The 22,010-nt window shown below is 50.2% G+C and overlaps 1 protein-coding gene across 2 annotated transcripts; it reads left to right on the top strand.

The window, feature by feature from the left end:
- Positions 1-708: 708 nt before the first annotated feature.
- On the top strand, positions 709-21,037 carry SCARB1 (scavenger receptor class B member 1). 2 transcript variants are annotated; one of them, XM_027733170.2, is made up of 12 exons: positions 709-917; positions 5,138-5,295; positions 6,924-7,065; positions 7,523-7,726; positions 7,928-8,023; positions 8,632-8,744; positions 10,657-10,823; positions 11,435-11,553; positions 12,597-12,670; positions 13,568-13,619; positions 14,081-14,227; positions 19,911-21,037. In XM_027733170.2, exons 1-12 carry the CDS (start codon positions 798-800, stop codon positions 20,031-20,033), a joined length of 1,515 nt encoding a protein of 504 aa, XP_027588971.1. In that variant the 5' UTR covers positions 709-797; the 3' UTR covers positions 20,034-21,037. The 2 variants fall into 2 exon arrangements, with proteins under 2 accessions (XP_027588971.1, XP_039234811.1); XM_039378877.1 differs by lacking the exon at positions 19,911-21,037 and adding an exon at positions 16,554-19,890.
- Positions 21,038-22,010: the final 973 nt, after the last annotated feature.

The following is a 22,010-nucleotide window of genomic DNA, read 5'->3' as shown; positions in this document are numbered from 1 at the left end:
CCTTGGGTTCTGCTTGATTGCTGGGCTGTCTGTGTGCCATGCCCCCTTTCCCAAGACACCCAATACCAGCTGTGACAACAGGCTTGCAGCTCCCCAACCTGCCAACACAGCAGTCATGGAGGGAACCAGACCCTCATGGGAGTAGTCTGGGCTACTACGATGAATATACACTCATACTATATATACATATGAACACATACATACATGTTTATGTTTTTTTATCTATTTACAAAAGCATGTAGTGACAGGACAAGGGGGAACAGCTTCAAACTGAAAGAGAGTAGGCTTACACTGGATATTAGGAAAAAATCTTTACTGTGAGCGTGGTGAGGCACTGGAACAGGCTGCTCAGAGAAGCTGTGGATGCCCCATCCCTGGAAGTGTTCAAGGCCAGGTTGCATGAATCTCTGAGCTGATCTAGTGGAAGGTGTCCCTACCCATGGCAGGGGGGGGTGGAATGAGGTGATCTTCAAGGTCCCTTCCAACCCAAACCATTGTATGATTGAACGATATTTTATCTACGTACATATTGTATATCTCTCTCTATTTTACCTATTTTCCTATATTTTTCCGTGCTCACACACGTGTTCACGATCACACCATCCCCGGGTTCTGCTCCCGTCCCGCCGCCGGAGAGAGGGGGCGTGGCCTGGCGCGACTGACACCGCCCCTTCCCCGCTGGGCCCCGCCCCCTCCCGCCGGGCCGGGCCGGGCCGGGCCGCTGGGCCATAAAGGGGCCGCGGCGGCAGGACCCGCTCCTGGCTCGGCTCCGCTTCCGCTCCCGCCTCCCCCTCGCCATGGCCCCCACCCGGCGCAGGCTGTCGGTGGGACTGGGGCTGGCCGGGGCGGCCTGCGCCCTCGTGGGGGGCTGCCTGCTGATCGTGGGGCCCCTCATCATCAGGGAGCAGGTCATCAAGGTCAGCAGGGCCGGGGGGCTCGGGAGGGGCGCGGCGGGATGCGGGGGTGCGGAGCGGGCTGTGCGTGTCGGAGCCGGTGCGTGGCCAGGGCATCGGTGTGGGGCTGGTCCTCGTCCGGTGAGAGGTGCGGGATGCAGGGTCGGTGGCGGTGCGGAGCGGGGTGTGCTGGAGCTGGTGCGTGGTGCGGGGGCTCGGTGGCGGTGCGGGATGATGCAGGGTCGGTGGCGGTGACGGTGCGGAGCAGGGGGTGTGTTGGAGACGGTGCGGGGGGCAGGTGTGATGCTTTCACAAGTGGAAACAGGATAAGTGATGTGCAGTAGCACTCGGAAGGAGCCTTGGGCAGCTTCGGTGTCGGTGCGGAGCGGGGTGTACCGGTGCGGGATGCAGGGTCGGTGCTGGTGCGGAGCAGGGTGTGTCAGTGGCGGTGCGGGATGCAGGGTCGGCACTGGTGCGGAGCGTGGTGTGTTGGAGCCGGTGCGGTGCTGGCTGGTGTGTGGGCACGTTTCCTTTATGCAGTGCGGTCCCGACAGCGTGAGGCAGCCGAGCCCTGGAGGTGACAGTATCGCAACTGCAATCCCGAGCAGCCTCAGGATCTTACTCTAAGCAAATCCGTACTTGGGATATTCCACCCCTGGGGTATTTCACTCCTGGCGACGGCAAACGTGCCCGGAACGAGCAGGTTCCCACCCTTGATTAACGAGGGCTCTTTGCATCCCTGGAATTGGCTGGGCACCCAGTGCTGGGCTGAGCATCGCCCTGGGCACCAGCCCTTCCTCCCATCCCTCCTGTCTCTACCTGCAGGACCAGTTGTTCCTTTCATAAGTAGATGGGCAGACTGTCAGTCTCAGTGTACTCTGGTGTGATGCTTTCACGAGTGGAAACAGGATAAATGATGTACAGTAGCACTTGGAAGGAGCCTTGGGCAGCTTCTGAGCCTCTGAGTCCTCTCCCCTAGACTGAAAACCTAAAGAGTTGCTTCTCAGAAGACCTGTCTTATCCCCAAGAGAGGTCCTGTGGCTGAAGAGGGTTTGTCCCCCACAGTGTGGGTCTGTGGATGGAGTTGTTGGTCTGTTCAGTAACTGCTGCATTTCTTGTGAACCAACACTCCTGTCCCTGCTGCCAGGACCCCAGTTATCCTGCTGTAATGTGGAGCTTATTTAGCCAAACTGTTTTCTCGCTGTCCAAAGCAGATGTGCTCCTTGCCTGGGCCTTTCTCCAAGCTTCCACCTACCCAGGTCAGCCCCTGAAAATGGGCTTCTGACGAAAGAGGTGAACAAACAACCAATGGCTGTCATTGCATGTGATGCAAAGTCTCTGCCGAAAATGACCTACTTAAACATATCCCCTGGAAGTGCTGCTGTCTGGGCAGAGCCAGGCAGTCCTGTGGATTAAACGGTAGAAAAATCTTTGTTCAGTTTCATGGACATCAGGAGCTGGTACCTGCAAATAAAAGGCTGGATGGCCCCTGCAGAACAGAAATTACTTTTTTCTTTTTCTTTTTTTTTTCCCCAAAAACCTTTCTGCCCTCTTTTTAGCTAATCCTGATTCTTTCAACCTAATTAGCTAAATCCTAATAATTTGCAATGAGAACAGAAGATGAGGGAAAGACCAACTCTTGTTTCTCCTCCCTTCATCTCAAGCACTGGTCTCCACATCTTCAAAATGACCCAAAATGGCCCTGAGCTCTTACTTTTTCCATTTCACATTAAGCCTCGTAACTGAGTGATGATGGGTGGTGAGAAGTATTCAGGGGCTCACTGAAACTCTTGGGTTGGTCTTCAGAGTAGTCTGGGTGAGGGAAGCTTAAAGGGCTGGTCTTGGGCAGGTGAAGGCTTGTTTGCCCATGCTGGCTTCCTGAGCTCTGTCAGGATGGTGATTCCTGATGGAAAAGCGCTTGGTTACAAAGAGGTGGTAGTTTCAAGGATATCTTTGGGTAAAATCTGTAGGAGAAGACACAGTAGAAACAGGGAACTTGGAGCCTATCTCCTGCCCCAACTGCAGAAACTGAATCTAAATTGGGCTGCCTGTGGTGTTGGCCATGCAAACCCTGGGGATATTGCTTCTCTGGAAGCATCTGGAATGCCACAGACTTGCCTACAAGATATGAGCCTGAACACAGTGAGGCTGCATCAGCTCATCCCTCTGCCACCCGTTGCTGCTGCACCTGGGAGCTCTGGTGCTGTCCTGGCTGAAGGCTGGGAGTGGGCTGACAGCCCTGTCCTCGCTGTTCTAGCAGGGTGAGGAGGAGGGTGGTGAGAGGAGGTGCAGGGTGAGGTCTGACCGACGCCCAATGTGATTGCTCCTCTCAGTCTGCAGGGGAAACCTTGACTCTCGGTTTTGCTGATTAGGGTGGCTGAAGCCTCCCTCCTGGAGAAGCAGGATTTGGGCATTGCAGTGGAGCTGCTGCTCTTCTGGTCCTGTCTGGAGCCAATGGGCAGCAACCAGTTCCCTTCAGTTCCTCAGGAACAAGGATCATCCTGATTAGAAGGGATCAAACATCTCAGTGACACTTTATAACCCATCTAAGTTGACAAATACTCTGTTTTATCTAAGTTGACAAGTACTCTATTTTTATTTTAGGCATATGACCGTGTTTGTTTTGACCTACAAGTAGCTTAATTCCAAGGCTACCCTGTCAGTGGATATTACTTAGCAGCACCTATGGAGCACCTTGAGCTCCTGTGCCCAGATGGGAGGGGGCTGGGACAGGCAGCCTTGAGCTGGGATGCTCAAAGTCCTGGATGCTGACTGGGTACATATTACATAAATAAATGCATATGCAACAGGTGATTCAGGGAGTGCAAGACAGAACAAACAAGTAAAGGAAACCAGATGCTCCTGATCGTACTTGGCTGGACACTTGGGAATCAGGATTATAAAGCAGAGTAAATAAAAAATTGTCCTATCACTGCTTCTTTGCCCTAAAATCCTTCAGGCTAGCAGGATGGAGGCCCTTGTCCAGCAGCATGTGGGCATGGAAGTGGAGGTGGGAAGGGTTTGCTAGGTTAGGTGGATTACACTGCACCGTGGAGGTGTCTGCTTAGGGGTAGGGCTTGGATGAGGGGCTTGCAGAGCCCTGCTGCTTGTGGGTAGCCCAACCTTGTCATGAAATGACTAAAGAAAGATGGGGTGTTGTGGGGAGGCCTCTGGCAGCCTTCTGTCTCAATCCCCTGTGCCAACAAATACGTGCCCAGTCAGATCAAGTTGCTCCAGAGCAGGAGAGCTGTTGAGGGGTTGCTGAGCTGCACTGTGATAAAGCTGCACTGTGATAAGCCCACATGCCTTCAGCAGTTAGTGGATCAACCCCACTTCCATAAGCTGACTGACTTACCTAACCAGGGCAAGGATTTGTGCCTGCAGAAGAAAGATTATGGTGGAACGCACCCAAAGTACATGTTCAAGAAGGAACAGGCTGTTACCCCTAATGCAGCCCCCCCTACCCCGAAGGCAAGGAGGGAGTAGAGGCAGGTGTATGCAGATGCCAGCTCCTGAGCTGAGGAGGGCTTAAGTTGTCTTTGAGCTCCTGCAGTCATTTCACAGCAAACAGGACAATGACGTGCAAACACAATTGTGTGTTGTCCTTGGCCTGCTTCACGATCAACTCTGAGTCAATGCAGGATGGCAGCTGAGAGGAATCAGAGGTGTCCTGTGCTGTTAGGACACAGCTCGGTTGCCATCCCAATTCTCCATCTTCTGGGAATCTAATGGGCTCTTCCTGCTGGTATCCAAACAGTTGTGAGGATAGCTGTCACTTCTCCCAGCCCTTGCCTCCTGGCTGTGTGGAGCTGCCAAACCCACAAGCGAAGGCCTTTGGGGCAAGGTTGTTCTGCCAAGCAAATGAAACATGCAGAGGTGTGAATAATTCAGTGCTATTTTGTCTAGTGCAGAGTGAGTCTCCAGCACATCAAAAGAACTCTCAAATCCTGTGGGTAGGATCTGTAAAATGGAGCCTGAATAAATAAGCCAACAGGCATCCTGTAGCATAAACTTGATGTTTCTGCATAAGTAAAAGTTCTCAGTTCAGATTAGTTCAGTTTCAGTCTGCCCACCTGGATCCTCCAGAGAGCCTCTGCAGGAACTGTTGCCTTCAGTTGGGCCTCACATGGAGCTGAGGGTGGATATGCTCATCTGCAGCCACAGAGCCCAAAAGTTGTCTCTCCTTGCTCCTTTTTTCACTTCTTTTTTCTCTCTCTCTTTTTTTTTTTTTCCTCCCCTTACAGAACGTCAGGATTGACCCCAGCAGCATCTCTTTCAACATGTGGAAAGTCGTTCCTGTTCCTTTCTACTTGTCTGTGCACTTCTTCGAAGTGCTGAACCCCAAGCAAGTCCTCCAGGGAGCGAAACCGGTGCTGACCCAGCGTGGACCCTACGTGTACAGGTCAGGGACCACGTGTGGTCCAGCTCAGCTGCTGGCTGACTCCTCTGGCAGGAGGGCACGGCGCTGCATACTTGGTGTGAGTGCAGTGGCACAGGGTTTTAAAGTGACCCAAATGTGCTCTAATTGCTCTGATCTTGCTAAAGCCACTAGTAGGACCCCTGGCCACTGGGGTGGTAAAACTGATCTCTTCTTCACTATGTTGTAGAGCTCAGTCCTGTGCTGGGGCCTGCTGGACAGCCAGACCTGGGCTGATAAGTTCCAAACATAGGCATGAGGGGTGTTGGTGTGGTGGTGAGTGACCCTCATCTTCAGAGTGTACTCGTTTCATCTTCACTGTGCATTTAAGAGTCCAGCTCTGGAGCTGGAGTCACCTCAATATCAAACTTCATGGGTCCTTATCTAATATGAGACCCAGAATCTGCTTAACATGAGCGTTCTGGTCATGAGAACCAGTACAGACCACTAAAACTTGGTCAGACCTATTTGCCGTGGCTGAGGATGGTGGCTGAAGTCCCATCCTCTGCACCTGAAACATGAAGTGATGGTTGATGCTGAGCTGAGAGCGTGAATTTACCCATCAGTAGTCATATTTGACATGTTAGTGCCTACTCCAATGTGGCAAGGTTAAGTCAGCAGGCTAAGCAAGCTCATGTGGAAAGATTACTGATTAATCCAAAGCTGAGCAGTGCTGGGGGGAAACCTGGCAGTATGTATATACCCTTGTTTCATCTGGGCTTGCCAGGTCATACCATGTGGGTTCTGTATGTTGTGATCCAATCAGTCACTTGGCTTGGGGAAAAGGCTTCACTTATTGTAAATAAGAATAAACAAAGGGGTAAAGCTTATTAGTGTCCTTGTGTTCCCACTGAGCAAGATTAGTGCCCTTCCCTAATGTGGGCTGTAAAATAGAGGCTCCACAGTAAAGGACTTTGTTTTTGCTGGTGGGTTGAGCTTCAGTTCCTTCAGGAGCTGTGACAGGCTCATGGTGTTGGGGACAACCTCATGCTATGGCAGGGCATAGCAGCCTCCATGAGATTGGACTGCCCCTGTGGTGTGGGGTAGAGTCCAAGAGCACTGGGCAGCGTGCAGGAGTTGGATGGCCTGCAGCCCCGAGGAGCAGGAGGAGGGCCACAATGCTGTGCTGCCCTGAACCTGGAAGCTGTCAGGGAGCTTGGGAGCAAATCAGTGTGGGCTTACTGGTGGTCCTGTGGCATCTTGGCTGGTAGTTTCCTGTTTGCAGGTCGTTTTTAGTGTGTAGTTTGGTGTGGCTCTGCATATCTGGGCACCTCTTTGATGGGGCTGGGCTTTTCGATGGCTGTAAGCAAAGTGACAGAGGAGATTTACGCTTTTGTCTCAAACTTCTTGTGGGCTGGGTCTTGAGTTGGGAAAGAACACCTTGTGTCTGAAAGAATCCAGTCTCTCAGGAATGCCTTGCACCTGGATTCCCATCCCTCCTGCTAGACCCTAACTCTGATTGGGGTGGAGGCTGATACCTCTTCCCTGTGGTTTCTCCCTGGGGCTCGGCCTCCTCCACAAGCCCAGGCCGGTGCAGCCCATCCTTGCTCCAAAGGGGCTGCGGGGGCTCTGCCTGGGGGAAGGTTCCCATGACTTCTTTCATCTCTTTGCAGGGAGTACAGGTATAAAACAAACATCACGTTCCATGACAATGACACTGTTTCCTTCCTGGAGTACCGTAACCTTTTCTTCCAGCCAGACATGTCCAATGGCACTGAAGAAGACTATGTCGTCGTACCAAACATTTTGATGATGGTAAGTGCTTGCTCCCTGGATGGGTTCCAACTTCTGAGCTTGCGGGGAGGGTGGTGAAGCCTAATGCTAAATCAAAGCTTACTTTCTTTTAGGGCTTAAGGCTCATCAAGCAACGAGGTATAAAACTAATAAAGTGCAATTTTCTTTCTGATTGTTAGTTGTTGTGTTGCGCTTACTCTTCCAAAACCAGTGTGTGCATGTTCGAAAACCAGAGAGGCTGGCAAAGCAGCTGGGCTTGAGTATGAAACCTCCCCTGAGCATCCTGTGGGGAAATGAAGCCTGTGAACCCTCAAATGCTTTCTTCCCAAACTGGGAATAAATGAAGAACCTCAGTCTGTCCAATGGGTTTTTCTGGGGCTATAGATGGGAGCAGCAGAAGGATCTTGCTGAGCATCAAAGATTATGCTTGTCTGGTAAAGATGAGGCTCTCATTGCAGAGGTTTCTTTTCTTTTCCAGGGAGCAGCTGTAATGATGGAAAAACTGCCAAATTTTGTGAAGCTTTTACTGAGTGGAGCCCTGGCTGGCATGAAACAGGAGGCGTTCATGAACCGGACGGTGGGGGAGATCATGTGGGGGTACGAAGACCCTCTTATAGACACAATAAATACACTTGTTCCTGGTCTGATTCCTTTCGAGGGGAAGTTTGGCTTGTTTATAGAGGTGAGTAAAGTGTTGGTTGGGAATGCTAAAATCACAGCAGTAGTGGTCTTGGGGATAGCTCAGGCACTTAACTGAAATAAGTAGAAGTTAATTAGCTGGCAGTATGTGAAGCACCCCTAGAGCTGGTGAAGCACACCGAGTCAGTAACGTGTTGCAGTCCTGCTACGTGTAGTGGATTAAAAAGTCTTCTTCTCTCTGCAGTTTAACAACTCCAATTCAGGATTGTTCACAGTGAACACGGGCATGAAGAACATCAGTCAAGTTCACATGGTGGATTCATGGAATGGGCTAAAGAAGGTAAGTACCAGGTGGCAAACCTTTAACACAGGGGCAATGCCTGAGATAAACTAAGATAAACTGAAAGTTCTAGGAGCTCTTGTCTCTGGGTCATAGGTTTGAAGACAAGTTTCTAAACTGCTGCAACTTCTGTTCTAGGAAGTTGCCAGGAGGCAGCCATGTGGCAAGGGGCTTGTAAGGAAGCATTAAATTCAGCTTCTCATGGGTGTCACTTGGACTCCCTTGAAATGCTGTTGGAGCTGGTTGCCTCTAATGGTTGAAGTCTCAGGCCCCTGTGGCCTGTGTTTAAGGTATTTAAATACCCTTGTTAAAGGGATGCTTTATTCTTCCCTCATGGAATATCACTCCTAACTACAATCAACTGAATCTACACATCAAACACAACGGGTGGTGGATCTTTTCTCCATTAGTTGGGCAGATGTTTGACTGATGGAATCACTGAGGTTGGAAAAGACGTTTAAGATGGGAAGGATCTTTGATGTTCTTTGGTGTTGCGCTCTCGAGCTGCTGTGGAGGCAGTGCAGGGTGGTGGATGTCCCATGCAGGGGTGGAAGCCAACTCCAGCAAACTCACCCTTCTGAGCTCTTCTCTCTCCACCTGTCCCACAGGTGAACTACTGGCGGAGCAGCGAGTGCAACATGATCAATGGGACATCGGGGGAGATGTGGCCACCGTTCATGCCCCCGACCTCGCTGGAGTTCTACAGCCCTGATGCCTGCAGGTGAGGCCTCAGCTGCCAGCCCGTCCCTGTGCAGGTGTCAGGACACGCTGCACTCATCCTGTGCACACAGAGTACCTGTGCAGTGACGCAGAGGCCTTAGGACTCGTCTCTGTAGTTAAAGTTCAGCTGCGGTTCGGGGTTGCAGTATCTGAGCTTAGCAAACAGCGCAGTTGTCTGATTATCAGCATCTTGTGCTGTCCATAAATACCTCCCAGATCACCGGAGGAGTCCAACTTGCCCGCGTTGAATCAGTAGAAAATAACCAGTCTAGATAAGATGTGGGCAGCGAGAGGGAGAAGTGGGGGTTGTCAGGAGGAAATGCAGCTGTAACTGTTTGCGGAACTTTTTTAGCTGACTAAACCCTTGTAGAAATTATGTCAGAGGGGAACTTGTGCCACTATTTCACGTCTCTCTTAGGTTTTGGGTTTTGGTTTTGTTTTTTTTTTTCCTGCCTGGGTGATGCACTGCTTGCCTGTCCTGTATAAGACACCCTGACCTTAGCTGATCACACAGGGACTAAAGTACCCTGGAGAGCCACCCGTGTGTGTATACCTGAGGCTGGAAGGAGGGCAAGCAGACACAAAACCCCTGTGCTCAGCTTGGGGAAGCTGAAGTTAACTCTGGCTCTGTAGATAGTGCTGCAAAACAAGCAAGTGCTCATGTTGAATAGGGAACAATGACCTCTTCAGTGAACAAACAAAGGCAGCTGAGCCAAGCAATAGTACAGGAATTCCTCTGCACAAGGGACATCAGCAAACACTGAAGTGACCTGGAGCTAGGAACTTACAGGGAAGTTTACCTGTAACCAAAGTTTAAATACACATACCTGTTTCTGTAAAACTACAGAAATCTCTAGAAAACAGAGCATGCTTCCAGTGAAGTGGAGGACACCAAACTTGGTTTCCTGTTAGCATAGGAGGGTCCTGCCAGGCAGAGCTGTGGGGGAAGTGGCTCAGCCTCTTCACTGGGCAGTGCTGTGTCTTTTCTCCAAACTTCTGCCTCAGTCTGTGTTTATCCAGAGTCACAAACCTCGGCTGATAGACTAAAAGTGTATCTGCCTTGCTGCAGGACAGGCAGGGCTCATCTCCTGTGCAGCTGATTGATGCTGAGGGGCAACTACCTGGTTATCCCTGCAGGGTAGGCAAGGTTTTACCCTGGTGATGTGCTACAGCAGCTTCTGCCTCCCTGCTGGAAGGTGAGCAGAGCCAAGAGGCATGAGTGTAAGTACTCGACATGCCCTGAATCCTTAGTCCTGGTGTCAGAAGGCATCTGTAGGCATGAGCATCCCCTTGGCAGGCCCAGGCTGTCATGGGTCCCTTCTGTGACCCCTTACCCATTCTGTGATCCCTGCAAGCCTCAATCAAGTGTGAAGGGAGCAAACTTTTATCCTGGAAACTTGCATCGATCCTGGCCAGCTGGTAGCAATACTGCAGTGTAACATCAATAGCCTATTGTAGCAAGAAAAAAAATCTTGCTGTGTCATGTGGTAAAATTTTCCACTCCCCTGACAATGGCTGGAGTTGGGCTTCAAAAGAGATTTATGCAGTGTCCATCCCCTGTAATGGAGAACCTCAGAGCCAAGGCTTGCACAAAGTGGGTATTATCTCTTGGAGAGCTGCCCTGGGGATTACTACATGCCTTTTAAACAAATCTCACCTGGATACAGCAAACAGATTTATAAGCCTGTAGTTTCTCTCCGTAGCTAGTCCTGACCAGCCCTTTATCTGTGCTTAAAACATGGAAAGCAAAAAGCTTAAATATTCATTCCCCATCCCAAGCACTGCTCTGAGGGTTTATCTTGATCTCAAAGTCTAAGTTACATTGCAACTGCATCTTATCCAGCCAAGATAAGAACCCAATTCTGGGCTGGGATCATGCTGGCTAATTCCGATCCTTCTCCACCGAAACCCAGATCCCTGACACTGGTGTACGAGCAGTCCGGGAAGTTCAAGGGTGTTCCCACCTATCGCTTCGTGGCGCCGAAAACCCTCTTTGCCAATGGCACAGACTATCCACCCAACGAGGGCTTCTGCCCCTGCATGCAGTCTGGCATCCAGAACGTCAGCACCTGTAGGCTCAGTAAGTCCTTTTCTCCTGTCTGTCCCTGCCGTACCGATATTAAATTTGAGACAATACAAGCTTGGCTGTCTGGAAAACCAGCTCTGGTGTCTGCCAGAGTGCTGAAAGGTGCTGCTGGGCTCTGCACGCACTCCACAGGCACCTCAGCAAGGAGGGAAGGAAGGCAAACCCTTGTGCCCAAAGTTCCTTTGGTCCCTGGCCCTAGGACAGCGTGGCGTTTGTGGGAATGCCCAAGGATACAGTGGGAGCTGGGGAGGGAGCAGGCAGGGGAGTGAGGAAGAGGCAGCTCATGTAACTGCCAAAGTAAATGTTGGCTTTGAATACTAAGTGTGGGTCACCCAGGAGCGAGAATCCAAACTTAGTGTCCTGACCTGCATCTGGGAACAGCGAGTTACCACAGCATTGATCAGTGCATGGTAGGAGAGGGTGGCTGGTTTTAATCCTCTCAGGGCAGTGGGATAACCTGTGGGGAGTGAAGGGAAGGAGCCTTCTAGTCAGGAGGAGAAAGGGATAAAAGCCTGTTCAGAACAGGTAATGCAAAGGCTTAGAAACCTCAACAAAGTGTTCCAGGTAGGTGTGGAGGATCTTAAGATGCCTTTGATCTCATCTAGATGCACCAATGTTCATTTCCCACCCTCACTTCTACAACGCCGACCCCTCCCTGGTGAACGCCGTCGTGGGCCTGAACCCCAGCAAGGACCAGCATGCACTTTTCCTGGATGTGCACCCTGTAAGTGAACCCATTGGGGTCCTCCCATCTCCCCACGGGCCAGCCCAGGCAGGGGAAGGGAGCGTGCCATCGGCTGAGTGGTGGCCACACTCTGCTCTCATGGCATTGATTTGAGCAGGTTCCATAGTGCAAAGACTGGTGAGGACATGTGCAGATAAAATGTCAAAGCCATAAACTAACTAAGTAATTAGCCTGGCTTCTGGGGAATTACAGGACTAATTATAAGCGTAATTGTTTCGATAAGCGCAATCAAGTTCTTTCTACTGACTCAGGTCTATAACACCAGGAGGTGTATCTGGCAGCAGCCCAGCTATGCCCCAAATCTGCAAACACGTATTGCCATGAGAAAATGGCTGCCAAAGGCTGCAGATCATGCTGTGGCTCAAGCTGGCACCACCAATTTTTGGTCTAGCTTCTTCCAGTCTCTCAACCTGCCCATCGAAATGGCTGCTTTTGCCCTGGTCTGCTGCTGTGTCACACTCCCCACACATCCACAGCGTAAGGGTGAAGTCACCACTCCGGGGGGCATGAGTTGGGGCATCCTGAGGTGGTGTTGTCCCAGCTGCTGATGGGGAGGGGACTTTGGGATTTTCCACCCACGGCCTCTGTTGTGTATGGTTAGTTTTTCCAAACGTTCAGTGATGTTTGCTTAAGCTAAAAGCCAATTTCCCTCTTGAGGCAGGTAAACTGTGTGTCTTATCTGCACACTGGGTTCTGACTGCTTTTCTTATCGCAGTTATGAAAATCTAATTAAGTTTATTACAGTATCAAACATCTACTGATAAAAGTAAAGTTAAATATGTTCTTATCTAGCTGCCGTCTGCTGATTAAAACAGGGACAGTCCAACAAAAATTCTTTGCTTGTAAAAATGTGTTGCAAAACTGCAGAGTCATGAGAAACCACTGCCTTAATGGGTGCCAACAAGACCCAGCTTTGAAGTGTGATGTTTTCATGGTCTTGGGGTATTGCTGGACAGGATCTATTGGTTCCTACAAAGTCACTTAGCGGTTATTGATTAACTGGTTGGTGTCTTGCTGTGCAGATGACGGGCATCCCCATGAATTGCTCTATCAAGCTCCAGCTGAACCTGTACATAAAGCAGGTGTCTGGTATAATGTAAGTAGTCACCTTCTAGAAGTGTCCATCTCCCTTCCCTGAGCAGGGAGTGCTGCTGAGCCACTGCAGAGTTTACTCTCTCCAAATATGAAGCAGCTTTACCATGACCAGTTGTCCTGACTGACCAGAGCCAGCTGGCTCCTGCTGAAATGTCAGCCATTCCAGTGACCACCAGCTGCCATCCTTTAGCAGTGCAGGTGTGGCTGCCTGTTTGCTCAGCTCTGACAGTATTCCTGTTCCTGACCAGACAGCTCACAGATGGACTGCTCCTCCTGATGAAGTAGGAGCTGTTCACTTGTGCTGTGTTGCCTCTCAGGTGTTACCTCCAACATGGAGAGGCCAAACATTCTGGCTGCAGGGTTAACAGTGAAGTCTGTGTCCAGAAAGACACTTCTAGCTCTATGAAAGCAAACAGGAGGTTTCTGTAACCAAGTTGTGTGGTGCCAGATGTTCAATATCCACAAGGGTGGGAGTGTGCTCTTGCTGCTTTGGCTGAGGTGCACATACCTGCAGACAGTCCCCATGCTGCCAACTTGGCTGCACCACCCCATTCTACCACTCAGGTGACTGAGACATGAACTTCAGCATTCTGCTTCACTGAGTTTCATGTCCCTGGAGCCCAGGTTTGGGATGGCACTTAGTGCTGTCCTCAGGCAGTTCATCCCAAATCAAAGCATAAGCTCTGCTCTTGCATGAAAAGCCCAGCTTGGACCTAGGTCCCCCACGGTGGGAGCAGCTCATTGAAGCAGCAGGGATTGCCACCTCCTTACACTGGTTTCCTGGCCACTGTCAGTCTATCAGACCCATCCCCTTAGGAAGAATTATGGCACTAATTGTGGATTGATCAACCATAAATCTAAGTGTGTGTTTCTGTTTTTAATTCTCTTCCCCCCCTAGGCAAACAGGGAAGATTAAGCCAGTGGTCCTGCCATTGCTGTGGTTTGCAGAGGTGAGCTGCCTTCCTCGACCTGATTCTGCAGAGCTTCTCCTGCTTCCCCATCACCCAGTGCTGGAGAAACTCCACTTTGGATAAAGCTTAAAGCCAACCAGACTAATTAAGCACCAACAGAAGGCTTTTCAATACTTGGCTATGTCATTAATCCCTCTGAGCTGAACAAACCCTGCACTATACTTGGTAAATCTCTGGCTCTGCCCTAGATGTGGGGTTAAATAGGGCCTTGGACAGAGCTGCCAGCATCCCTGTACTAAATGTGGGCCAGGGAGTGTAGCCCCCATCTGTGTGCATGTCCAGCTGACTCCAGCTATTTAGTAAAAGCTTCTAGCCTGACTGAATCTTGCATAAATTCCCTAATTTAGGCTGGGAGGGGGTGGGAGAGGAATTCTTCAGCTGGTGTGTGTCAACCCTGGATGGGAGGGAAATGCCACTGACAACTCTGCTTTTTTGAGCAGAGCGGATCCATCGACGGCTCAGTCCTAAACCAGTTTTACACCAACCTGGTGCTGTTCCCGTCGCTGCTGGAATACCTGCAGTATATCTTCCTTGGACTGAGTGTCCCACTCATTATCTCAGCAGCTGTGCTCATGGTAACAAATAAGGTAAGAATCTGCAGATGTCTGGTAGGAAATGCTGTTAGTCAAATCAGACTTAATCAGATGATGTAGATTGGGCTGACAATCTAACGTTCCTGAGGAAACATTGGCTGATGCCACCAACAATCTCCTAATGGTGCCAGGTGCCAGCAGATAGCAGCAGGACTTCCTCAGCCACCCGGAAATTGGGCTGCAGATAGATAACATAAAGCATTTGTGGCTTTCTTGGGGCACAGTGGTGATGAAAGCGGCTTCATGAAGGAGGAGGTATTTCTCAGCTCAGCCAGCTGATGAAGAAACAAGCCTAGTTTATCAACCCAGCCTCTGTAGAAGGCAGCAGCAGGTCTGTGCCACTGCACAAATCTGCATCCCTGCAGGGTCCCAACAGTTTTCCATTTAGAGCAGAGGCTTCTCCAGAGGATGGAGCTACTTGAGCACAGCTTGTTCACAGATGAAATGCAGTTGCTGTGTTCTTGCAGAGGAGATGCAGCCACTGTGGCTGCTTCTCAGCCCAGCTCAGATTCTGTTTTCCACTGAAATCCACTTGGTTGCTGGGCAAAGTGCTCCAAATAGCTCTGGAAGTGAAACCCTCAGAGCCTTTGTGGATCTGGGCTTACAGAGAAGTGCAGACCTTTGAAGCCTGCCAGGATCTGGCAGCTGGGCAGCAGTTGGCCTGTGATGGGGCAGGCAGTGGGGGTGAGGCTGAGGAGCTGTCAGGACAGAATATAAAAGAGCTAAAACACTCAGTGGAGATCTGTGGCTCCGGCTCCATGACAGTGATCTGATAACACTAAGCTCTCTACAAGCTTTAGCTCTTGAAGTAGAGATCTAGCTCCCTGCCCTAACCTGTATCAAAGCAAGCCGGTTTAGTTTTGCACTACAATCAGATGGCTTAGGCTGGCTCTAAAGCTACAGAGGTGAAGAGCTACTTGTGGGGATAAAAGGCAATGCTTGGGATAAGAGCGGACTAAGGAGAGGCCTGTGTGAGGGGCTTCCTTTGCTCAGCCTCCTGTTACTGCTCTAACTGAAACACTAATGCAAACCCACCTTAAATACCCCTGGAGTTCTCGGAGTATCACGTAATTGGATTTTAACCAAGCCTACAATTGCTTAAGTGACTTAAACACATGATCCCAAATCCCCTTGTTCCTCCACACAACTTCCCTGCAGGGTGGGAGCATTGCTAGGGCCCAGCATGGAGCCCAGTGCTCATTGCCAAACCCTTGTTGTGCTCCCAGGATGGTCCTGGGATGAATGGCTCCCCTTCAGCACATGTGAGTGGTCGGTGGCAGGCAGACACTCTGCTGCACTTCAGCGGGTCTGAGAAAGGGCTGGGCAGCTGCTTCTAACACCTTACGTAGCCCTGAGCTGGCATTTCCTCACCCTGCTTTGTGCAAGTCTTAATTCCTGGTATCGAAGAGATTTAACCATGCCAGAAAGGGTCAGGGAGAAAAGCTGGATTTTTAAACTCATTCAAGCCGACTGAATATCTGCTTGTGCAATGTCACAAATCCAGGCGTTAGCCAGCTGTGTTTCTGTGCTCAGCCAAAACTGTCATGAAGTGTTAGAACTGTGTCAACTGCAGAAAGTGCCTGACTACCTGGAAAGTGATTAAAGACCTCCAATAACCTTTTAAATTCCAAGAAAGCTGTACAACAACACATGAATGTCTCCACCTAATTGAGTAGATAAGAGCTCGTAAACTGGAAGACAGTGATTTGCAGCCAAGGTGTGTTCCTCATTTGATTGAAGTGTTGCTGATCTGGCGCTGATTGCTTAATCGTGCACAGTTCTGCCTCTTGAAGTCACAGGCTGTGTCAGAGGGGACCCTGAGCGGGGACATTGTCCGCCCCTTCACGTGTCTGCCAGCGTGAAGGTCTCCCTGAACCCAGCTCCTCCCTGGAGTGTCTTGTGTGCCTCTGGCTTCTGGAGGGAGCAGTGTGCTCTGAACCCAGTGCAGATGAGGTACTGTGAAACACTTAAATCTTAGTCTAGTTTATAGTGGAGCCAGTTTGAAATGCATCTGTTGGACGCAAAGCTCTAAAAATGCATAACTCTGTACAGGTGTAAAACACACCCGGACGTTGTATCTCTCCTTTGCCATTGTGGCCTAGAGCCTGTGTGGTGACACATTCAAAAGGCAAACAGACCATTTTAAAACTGGCTGACACTGACCAAAATCTTAAATAGGACTTAGTTTAATCTAAATTTTGAAATCTTCATTAATAACTAGATTCTAGTTCAACAGTGATTTTCAAATCTCCTCTGAAAATTGGAACCCTCATGAAATTTGTGTCCAAGTGCACCATAAACAAGACTGATTGTCTTCTAGGAAAAATGCTTTCTATTTTGGAGTAGCAATAAAAAGAACTCAGACAGTAATAAGGCCAACCAGGCCACCTCTGCCATAAAGCCGCCTCCGGTTAAGGGGATGGTGTTGCGGGAAGCCAGACTGTAGGTGGGTACCCAGTCAAGGTAACATGCTTTTCTCTCATCCTGATTTGATTAAACTTTGCTTAAAACCAATCAAATTAAACATTTACTGTCCACATCTACCAGACATGCCCTCCTGGCAAGCTTTGGAACAACGTTGTCTCATGGCTTTATTCAGGGCAATTTAGATGTCTTAATACTCACACTTAACCACGTTGCAAGCACATACTCTTATTGTTTCTCCTGGTGTACCTGATCTGTGGCCCAGATCTGTGGACCAGCAGGGATCAGGGGGAAAAGTAAGGTTGGTATTTCCACCAATCTTTTCTTGCCTATTTCCCCCCACTTCCAAGTGTCTGAGATCCAGAGGTAAGTTTTTGAATGGGGTAAAAACTCGTAGGGGTAACAGAGATAGCCAACTGGTGGGTGTCGCCCTTCCCCTGCATGCAGGAAGCCTCGAGAGGCTTTCAAGAGGGAATTTGTCATGTATAAAATATCTGGGTTTGTATTACAGGATCACAAAACCACTGAATCGTTGAGGTTGGAAGGGACCTCTGGAGGTCATCGAGTCCAGCATCTCGACCAAGCAGGGTCACCTAAAGCTGGTTGCTCAGGACCATGTCCAGATGTCTCTTAATATCTTCAGGGATGGAGATTCCTCAGGGCAACCTGTTCCCATTGTTACAGTTTCACAGAAAAAGAAAAGGAAAAAAGTATTTCTTAATGTTCATATGGAATATCTTGTGTTTACATGCCACTTGGCTCTTGTCCTGTTCCTGGACATGACCAAGAAGAGCCTGGCTCTGTATTTGCACACTCCCTTCAGATCCTTGTATACAGTGGTAAAATCCCCCTGAACCTTCTATTCTTGAGGCTGAACAGTCCCAGTTCTCTTGGCCTTTGCTCACATAAGAGACAGTCCAGTCTTATAATCACTTTAGTGGTCGTTTGCTGGACTCCTCCCAGCAGCTCCATCTCTCTTAGCCCGGGAATCCCAGAATTGAACACAGTAGTCCATCTATGGCCTCCCCAGTGATGAGCAGAGGGGAAGGATCACGTCTATGACCTGCTGGCAACACTCCCAATGCAGCCCAGGACACAGTTGGCTGCCTTTGCTACACAGGCACACTGCTCATTCATGTTTAGCTTGGTGTCCCCTGAGACTCTCGGGTCCTTTTCTGCCAAACTGCTTCAGAGCTGCGTGACCCTTGTTGTGTACTAGTGCATGGGGTTGTTCTTGCCCAAGTGTTGAACCTCATGAGGGTCCTTCCAGTCCGTTTCTCAGCCTACTGAGATCCCTTTTGGTGTATCAGCCACTCTCCCAGTTTTTGTAGATCATTAATAAAGATGTTACACAGGACTGGACCCAGTATTGACCCCTGGTGTACACTGATGGTTACTGGCCTCCAACTAGACCTCATAACCCTCTGGCTGTCAGCCAGTTTTCAGTCTACCTCACTGCTCATCCAGCCCATACTTCATCAGCTTCCCTATAAGGTTTTTATGGGAGACAGTGTCAAAAGCCTGAAGTCCAGGTAGATGATATCCATTGCTCTCCCCTCATCTACCAAACCAGTCATTTCATCCCAGACATCTATCAAGTTAGTCAAGCACAATTTCCCTTTGCTGAATCCATGTTGACTACTCCTGATGACTTTCTTTGTCCTTCGTATGCCTGGATATGGTTCCTAGGATTAGCTGCTCCATCACCTTCCCAAGGATTGAAGGGAGGCTGACTGGCCTGTAGCTCCTGAGGTCTTCCTTCTTGATTTTCTTCAAGATAGAAGAGACATTTGCTTCCCTTCAGTCTTTGGGCCCCTTTCCCCATTGCCAGGATAATGGGGAGTGGCCTTGTTGTGATATTAACCTGCTAATCCCATCAGGATCCATGGATTTGTGTATGTCTAGGTTACTTAAGTATTCTCTGACCTCATCCTCTTCCACCAAGGGTGTGTCTTCCTTGCTCCAGACTTTCCTCTGGTTTCTGGGGTCCCCTACCTCATTCAGGAACAGGCCTGCATGTTCCTTACTCTTTCTTTTGTCACCTGGGTACTTATAAAAGCCTTTCTTGTCTCTGACATCCTTGGCTGGATTCAATTCCAGTTGGACTTTGGCTTTCCTATCTTCATCCCTGCATGCTGGGAGAGTGCCCCTATATTCCTGCCAGGTTACCTGTCTCTGCTTCCACCTTCCATATGCTTCCTTTCTGCATTTGTGTTTGGCCAGGAGCTCTTGGTTCATCCGGGTAGGCCTGCTGGTATTTTTTCCTGGCTTTGGGTGCTCGTTGGGTTCTTGAACTTGGAGGAGGTGGTCCTTGAACATTAACCACCTTTTTTGCCCAGACTGTATACCCCCCCACCTGAGGTCTGTAGTCACTTTTAGAATCATAGACTCAGTAAAGGTTGAAAAGACCTCCAAGATCATCAAGTCCAATCTTCAGTCAAATAACACCATGCCCAAATAGTTTCCAGGTGGTCCTGGTGGTATCAGTGGTGCTCACGCTGAAGCAGCAGTGGGCAGTAGTCAAAGGGTTAGATAAGCCTCACAGTCCCTCCACAACACCCCAATCCCCAGTGAGCAGCAAATGTCTCTAGATGATGAGTCAGGTGGGCAGGTGGTGTCTCTGTCCCCACCAGTAGCGAGTGACCCAGTTCTGTCAATTCCTGCTTCCCCCTGGGGTTCTTGTATGATTTATGGTCAGGGGCCCACGCGATCTGCTTGAAGGTGTTTCTGACTCCTCCTCAGCTTTGAGGGTGGTGAACCTGTTCTGTAGGTGTAAGCCTTTAGGTGAGGAGGAACCTTCCTCTTGGTGTCAGGAAGCACCAGCTCCCACCCTTCGCCTTCTCCAGAGGCTGCACCTACCATTATACTGGGAACGAGTGCTGTCCGTGTGTACTGCAGGTGGTGTCTGGGGGTCTTCAAGCCATTCTGTCCCTGAGAAGACCTCTCCATCATCCTCCCACAGCACACTGACTTTGTCCTGTATCTCCTCCACACAGCTCTTCAGGCTGGGGGCTTGGTGGGGTGTGTTAGCGATGTCGGTGGGCAGGAATGGAAATTAACTTCGTTTTGTTGGGGGAGGAGGTACAAACCCCTTCAATTTAAGAAGCCTTCAGAAAAGGGTCGTTGGCCACGGGAAAATTCCAGAGGCTTGGGGTGGGCGTGGCCCACGTGGGGGTGCGGTGGCACGCGCTGTCAGGTGTGAGTGCGGTGCCACCGGCACGTGCACGCCGTAACCTCTGTCCCTCCCCTGCAGGGAACCGCCGCCGAGAAGAGTCCACGTCCCCCCACCAGGCAGAGCAAACCACCCCCCTCCTCCGAGACCACGCCGCTCCTACACGACGCTGACACGCTGAGCCAGGATGACGCCGAATCCTGAGCCACCAGCCCCGCCACGCTTCCCACCGGAACACACCCGTGCTGGAGGCGAGGCCTGCTTTGGATCCCCAGAGGTCTCTGGAAGCTGAAGTTGTCCTGGACAGCTCAGTGGAGACCCTGCACAACCACAGCAAAGCCACGGGACAGTATTGCTGCACAGCACTCCCGCGCCAGGAACGGGAGACCTCATCCAGACTCTCAACACAATGTCCAAGAACCCTTGACCCCAAGGGCCAGCCTTTGCCACAGCCCCTCTCTCTGGTGGGCTAGCAGGAATGAAGGTGGTTGCTGACTGATCTGAGAAGTTATTTGCAATTTAGAACTGCCTATTGCTAGGGATAAAAGGTACTTTAATGGGAGCCTTTAAAACAAATGAGGTTTGTGTAGGTAGCAGGGATGGGATTTAGTGATCTTTTTAAAAGCTACCGTTACTCTCACTGAATGGGGCAGTTGTGCTGGAGCCAGTTATGGTTTTATTGCCACTTGATGTAACTGGACTACACTGCAAATCAATTCTGGGTGCTGTCACCTCAGTGATGTCTGTTCTGAGGGTACCTGGAGCCTGTCCAGGGTTGCTCCAGGCTTTGCATGTTTTGGAGAGTACAGTGGTGACTTTTAAAGCCCCAGTTCTGTGCCATGACCTTGCACTCCAGTCATTCCAGCTCACAGCCCTGTTACTTTGCCTCTCCTTGCTGTCAGTGACTGCGTGAGATGAGCCTTGGCAAAAACTCTGTGGTACATCTGAGCTGTCACTCAGCTCTTGGCAGTTGTCCCTGTTGCCTGCTCAGCCATCCAGGGTCAGCTTTTCTGGCTGTGGCTGTCGGTGTTGGGAAGCTGTTGGTTGCTCCAGCCACTCTGCCTGACCATGGGAAGGGGGAAGCTTAACCCTGTCCTTGAGTGTTAATGAAAATATCTGTGCTTTTGAGAGCAAGGAATATGTGCAATCATGAAAGTAACAATGGCCTTAGTACAGTTTGATTAAACTATTGCAGATTTCTGAAACGGTGTCTTGGGGGACCTGGGCCTGGATATTACCTAGGGGTGGGTGGGCTGGGATCACACTTCAGTGAAAAAGAAGCCCAAAGCACAGGGATATTTTTGTCTAACTACCAGTCAGTAGTTGTCTACCACACTTGCCTTCTTCACTTCCAACCAGGAGCTGGGGTAGCCCTTAGGAAAACTAAAGGGGCCAGTGTTGAAGCATCTGGCAAGGACAAAACAGAGCTGGGTCTTCCTTGGACCAGAGGAATTGTTGCACTGTGTGTGGCATGAATACTGTTGGGGTCTGGAAAGTGTTGTCCAGGACAACCCTGTGACCTTCTTGTGGGGTAAGCAATACTTTTCCCTTTAGACCTCTGTCCATCTTACTGGGCAGGAAGAGCACAGGAGTTAAAACCAACATCACAATTCCTGTGCCAGTGCATTCCTTACTGGCCATGTTCCCAGTCCTGCAGTGGGTTTGGGCTGCCTTACTGTGGAAACAGCTGTGATACAGCCTGGGTAATGACAGGGAAGGGTGGCAGCTCCCCAGAACTTGGTCCATGGGCTGAACTCACCTTGATGCCTGAAGTGTGTCTCACAGGTACAACAGGACTAGCCAAGTCCCTTCTTGTGGCCACTACTGCTGGGTTATCTCTGTGGCACGAGTCCTCACTGAGGGTGATGCTTAAAGTACAGCTGTAAACTCTCTCTGGCCTTAAATCCAAACGTACTCAGCTGCAAACAGCAGCTCACACCTACAGCCTTGGCCAGCAGCGACAGAGACAGGAGTAGGGCAGAGGCTCTCTGGGACACCAGCCCATCAGCTCAGACCTATGAGACCCAAAGCTGAGGGCAGAGCAGCGATAACCACCCCGTGGGCTCCCTGCGAGAGGCTTTAATGACATACCGGTGCTAATTGCTGTTGGACAAGTGAACACAAATAAAAACACGGGAATACCGCTCCTAGCACGAGCTTTGGCGGTCGGTTTGTTCGGTT

The sequence above is a fragment of the Pipra filicauda genome, unplaced genomic scaffold (genome assembly GCF_003945595.2).
Source record: "Pipra filicauda isolate LSUMZ 115617 unplaced genomic scaffold, ASM394559v2 scaffold14_size4853619_pilon, whole genome shotgun sequence".
NCBI lineage: Eukaryota > Metazoa > Chordata > Aves > Passeriformes > Pipridae > Pipra > Pipra filicauda.
The sequence above is the reverse complement of the archived record's forward strand: the minus strand, read 5'-3'. Positions and strand labels throughout refer to the sequence as shown.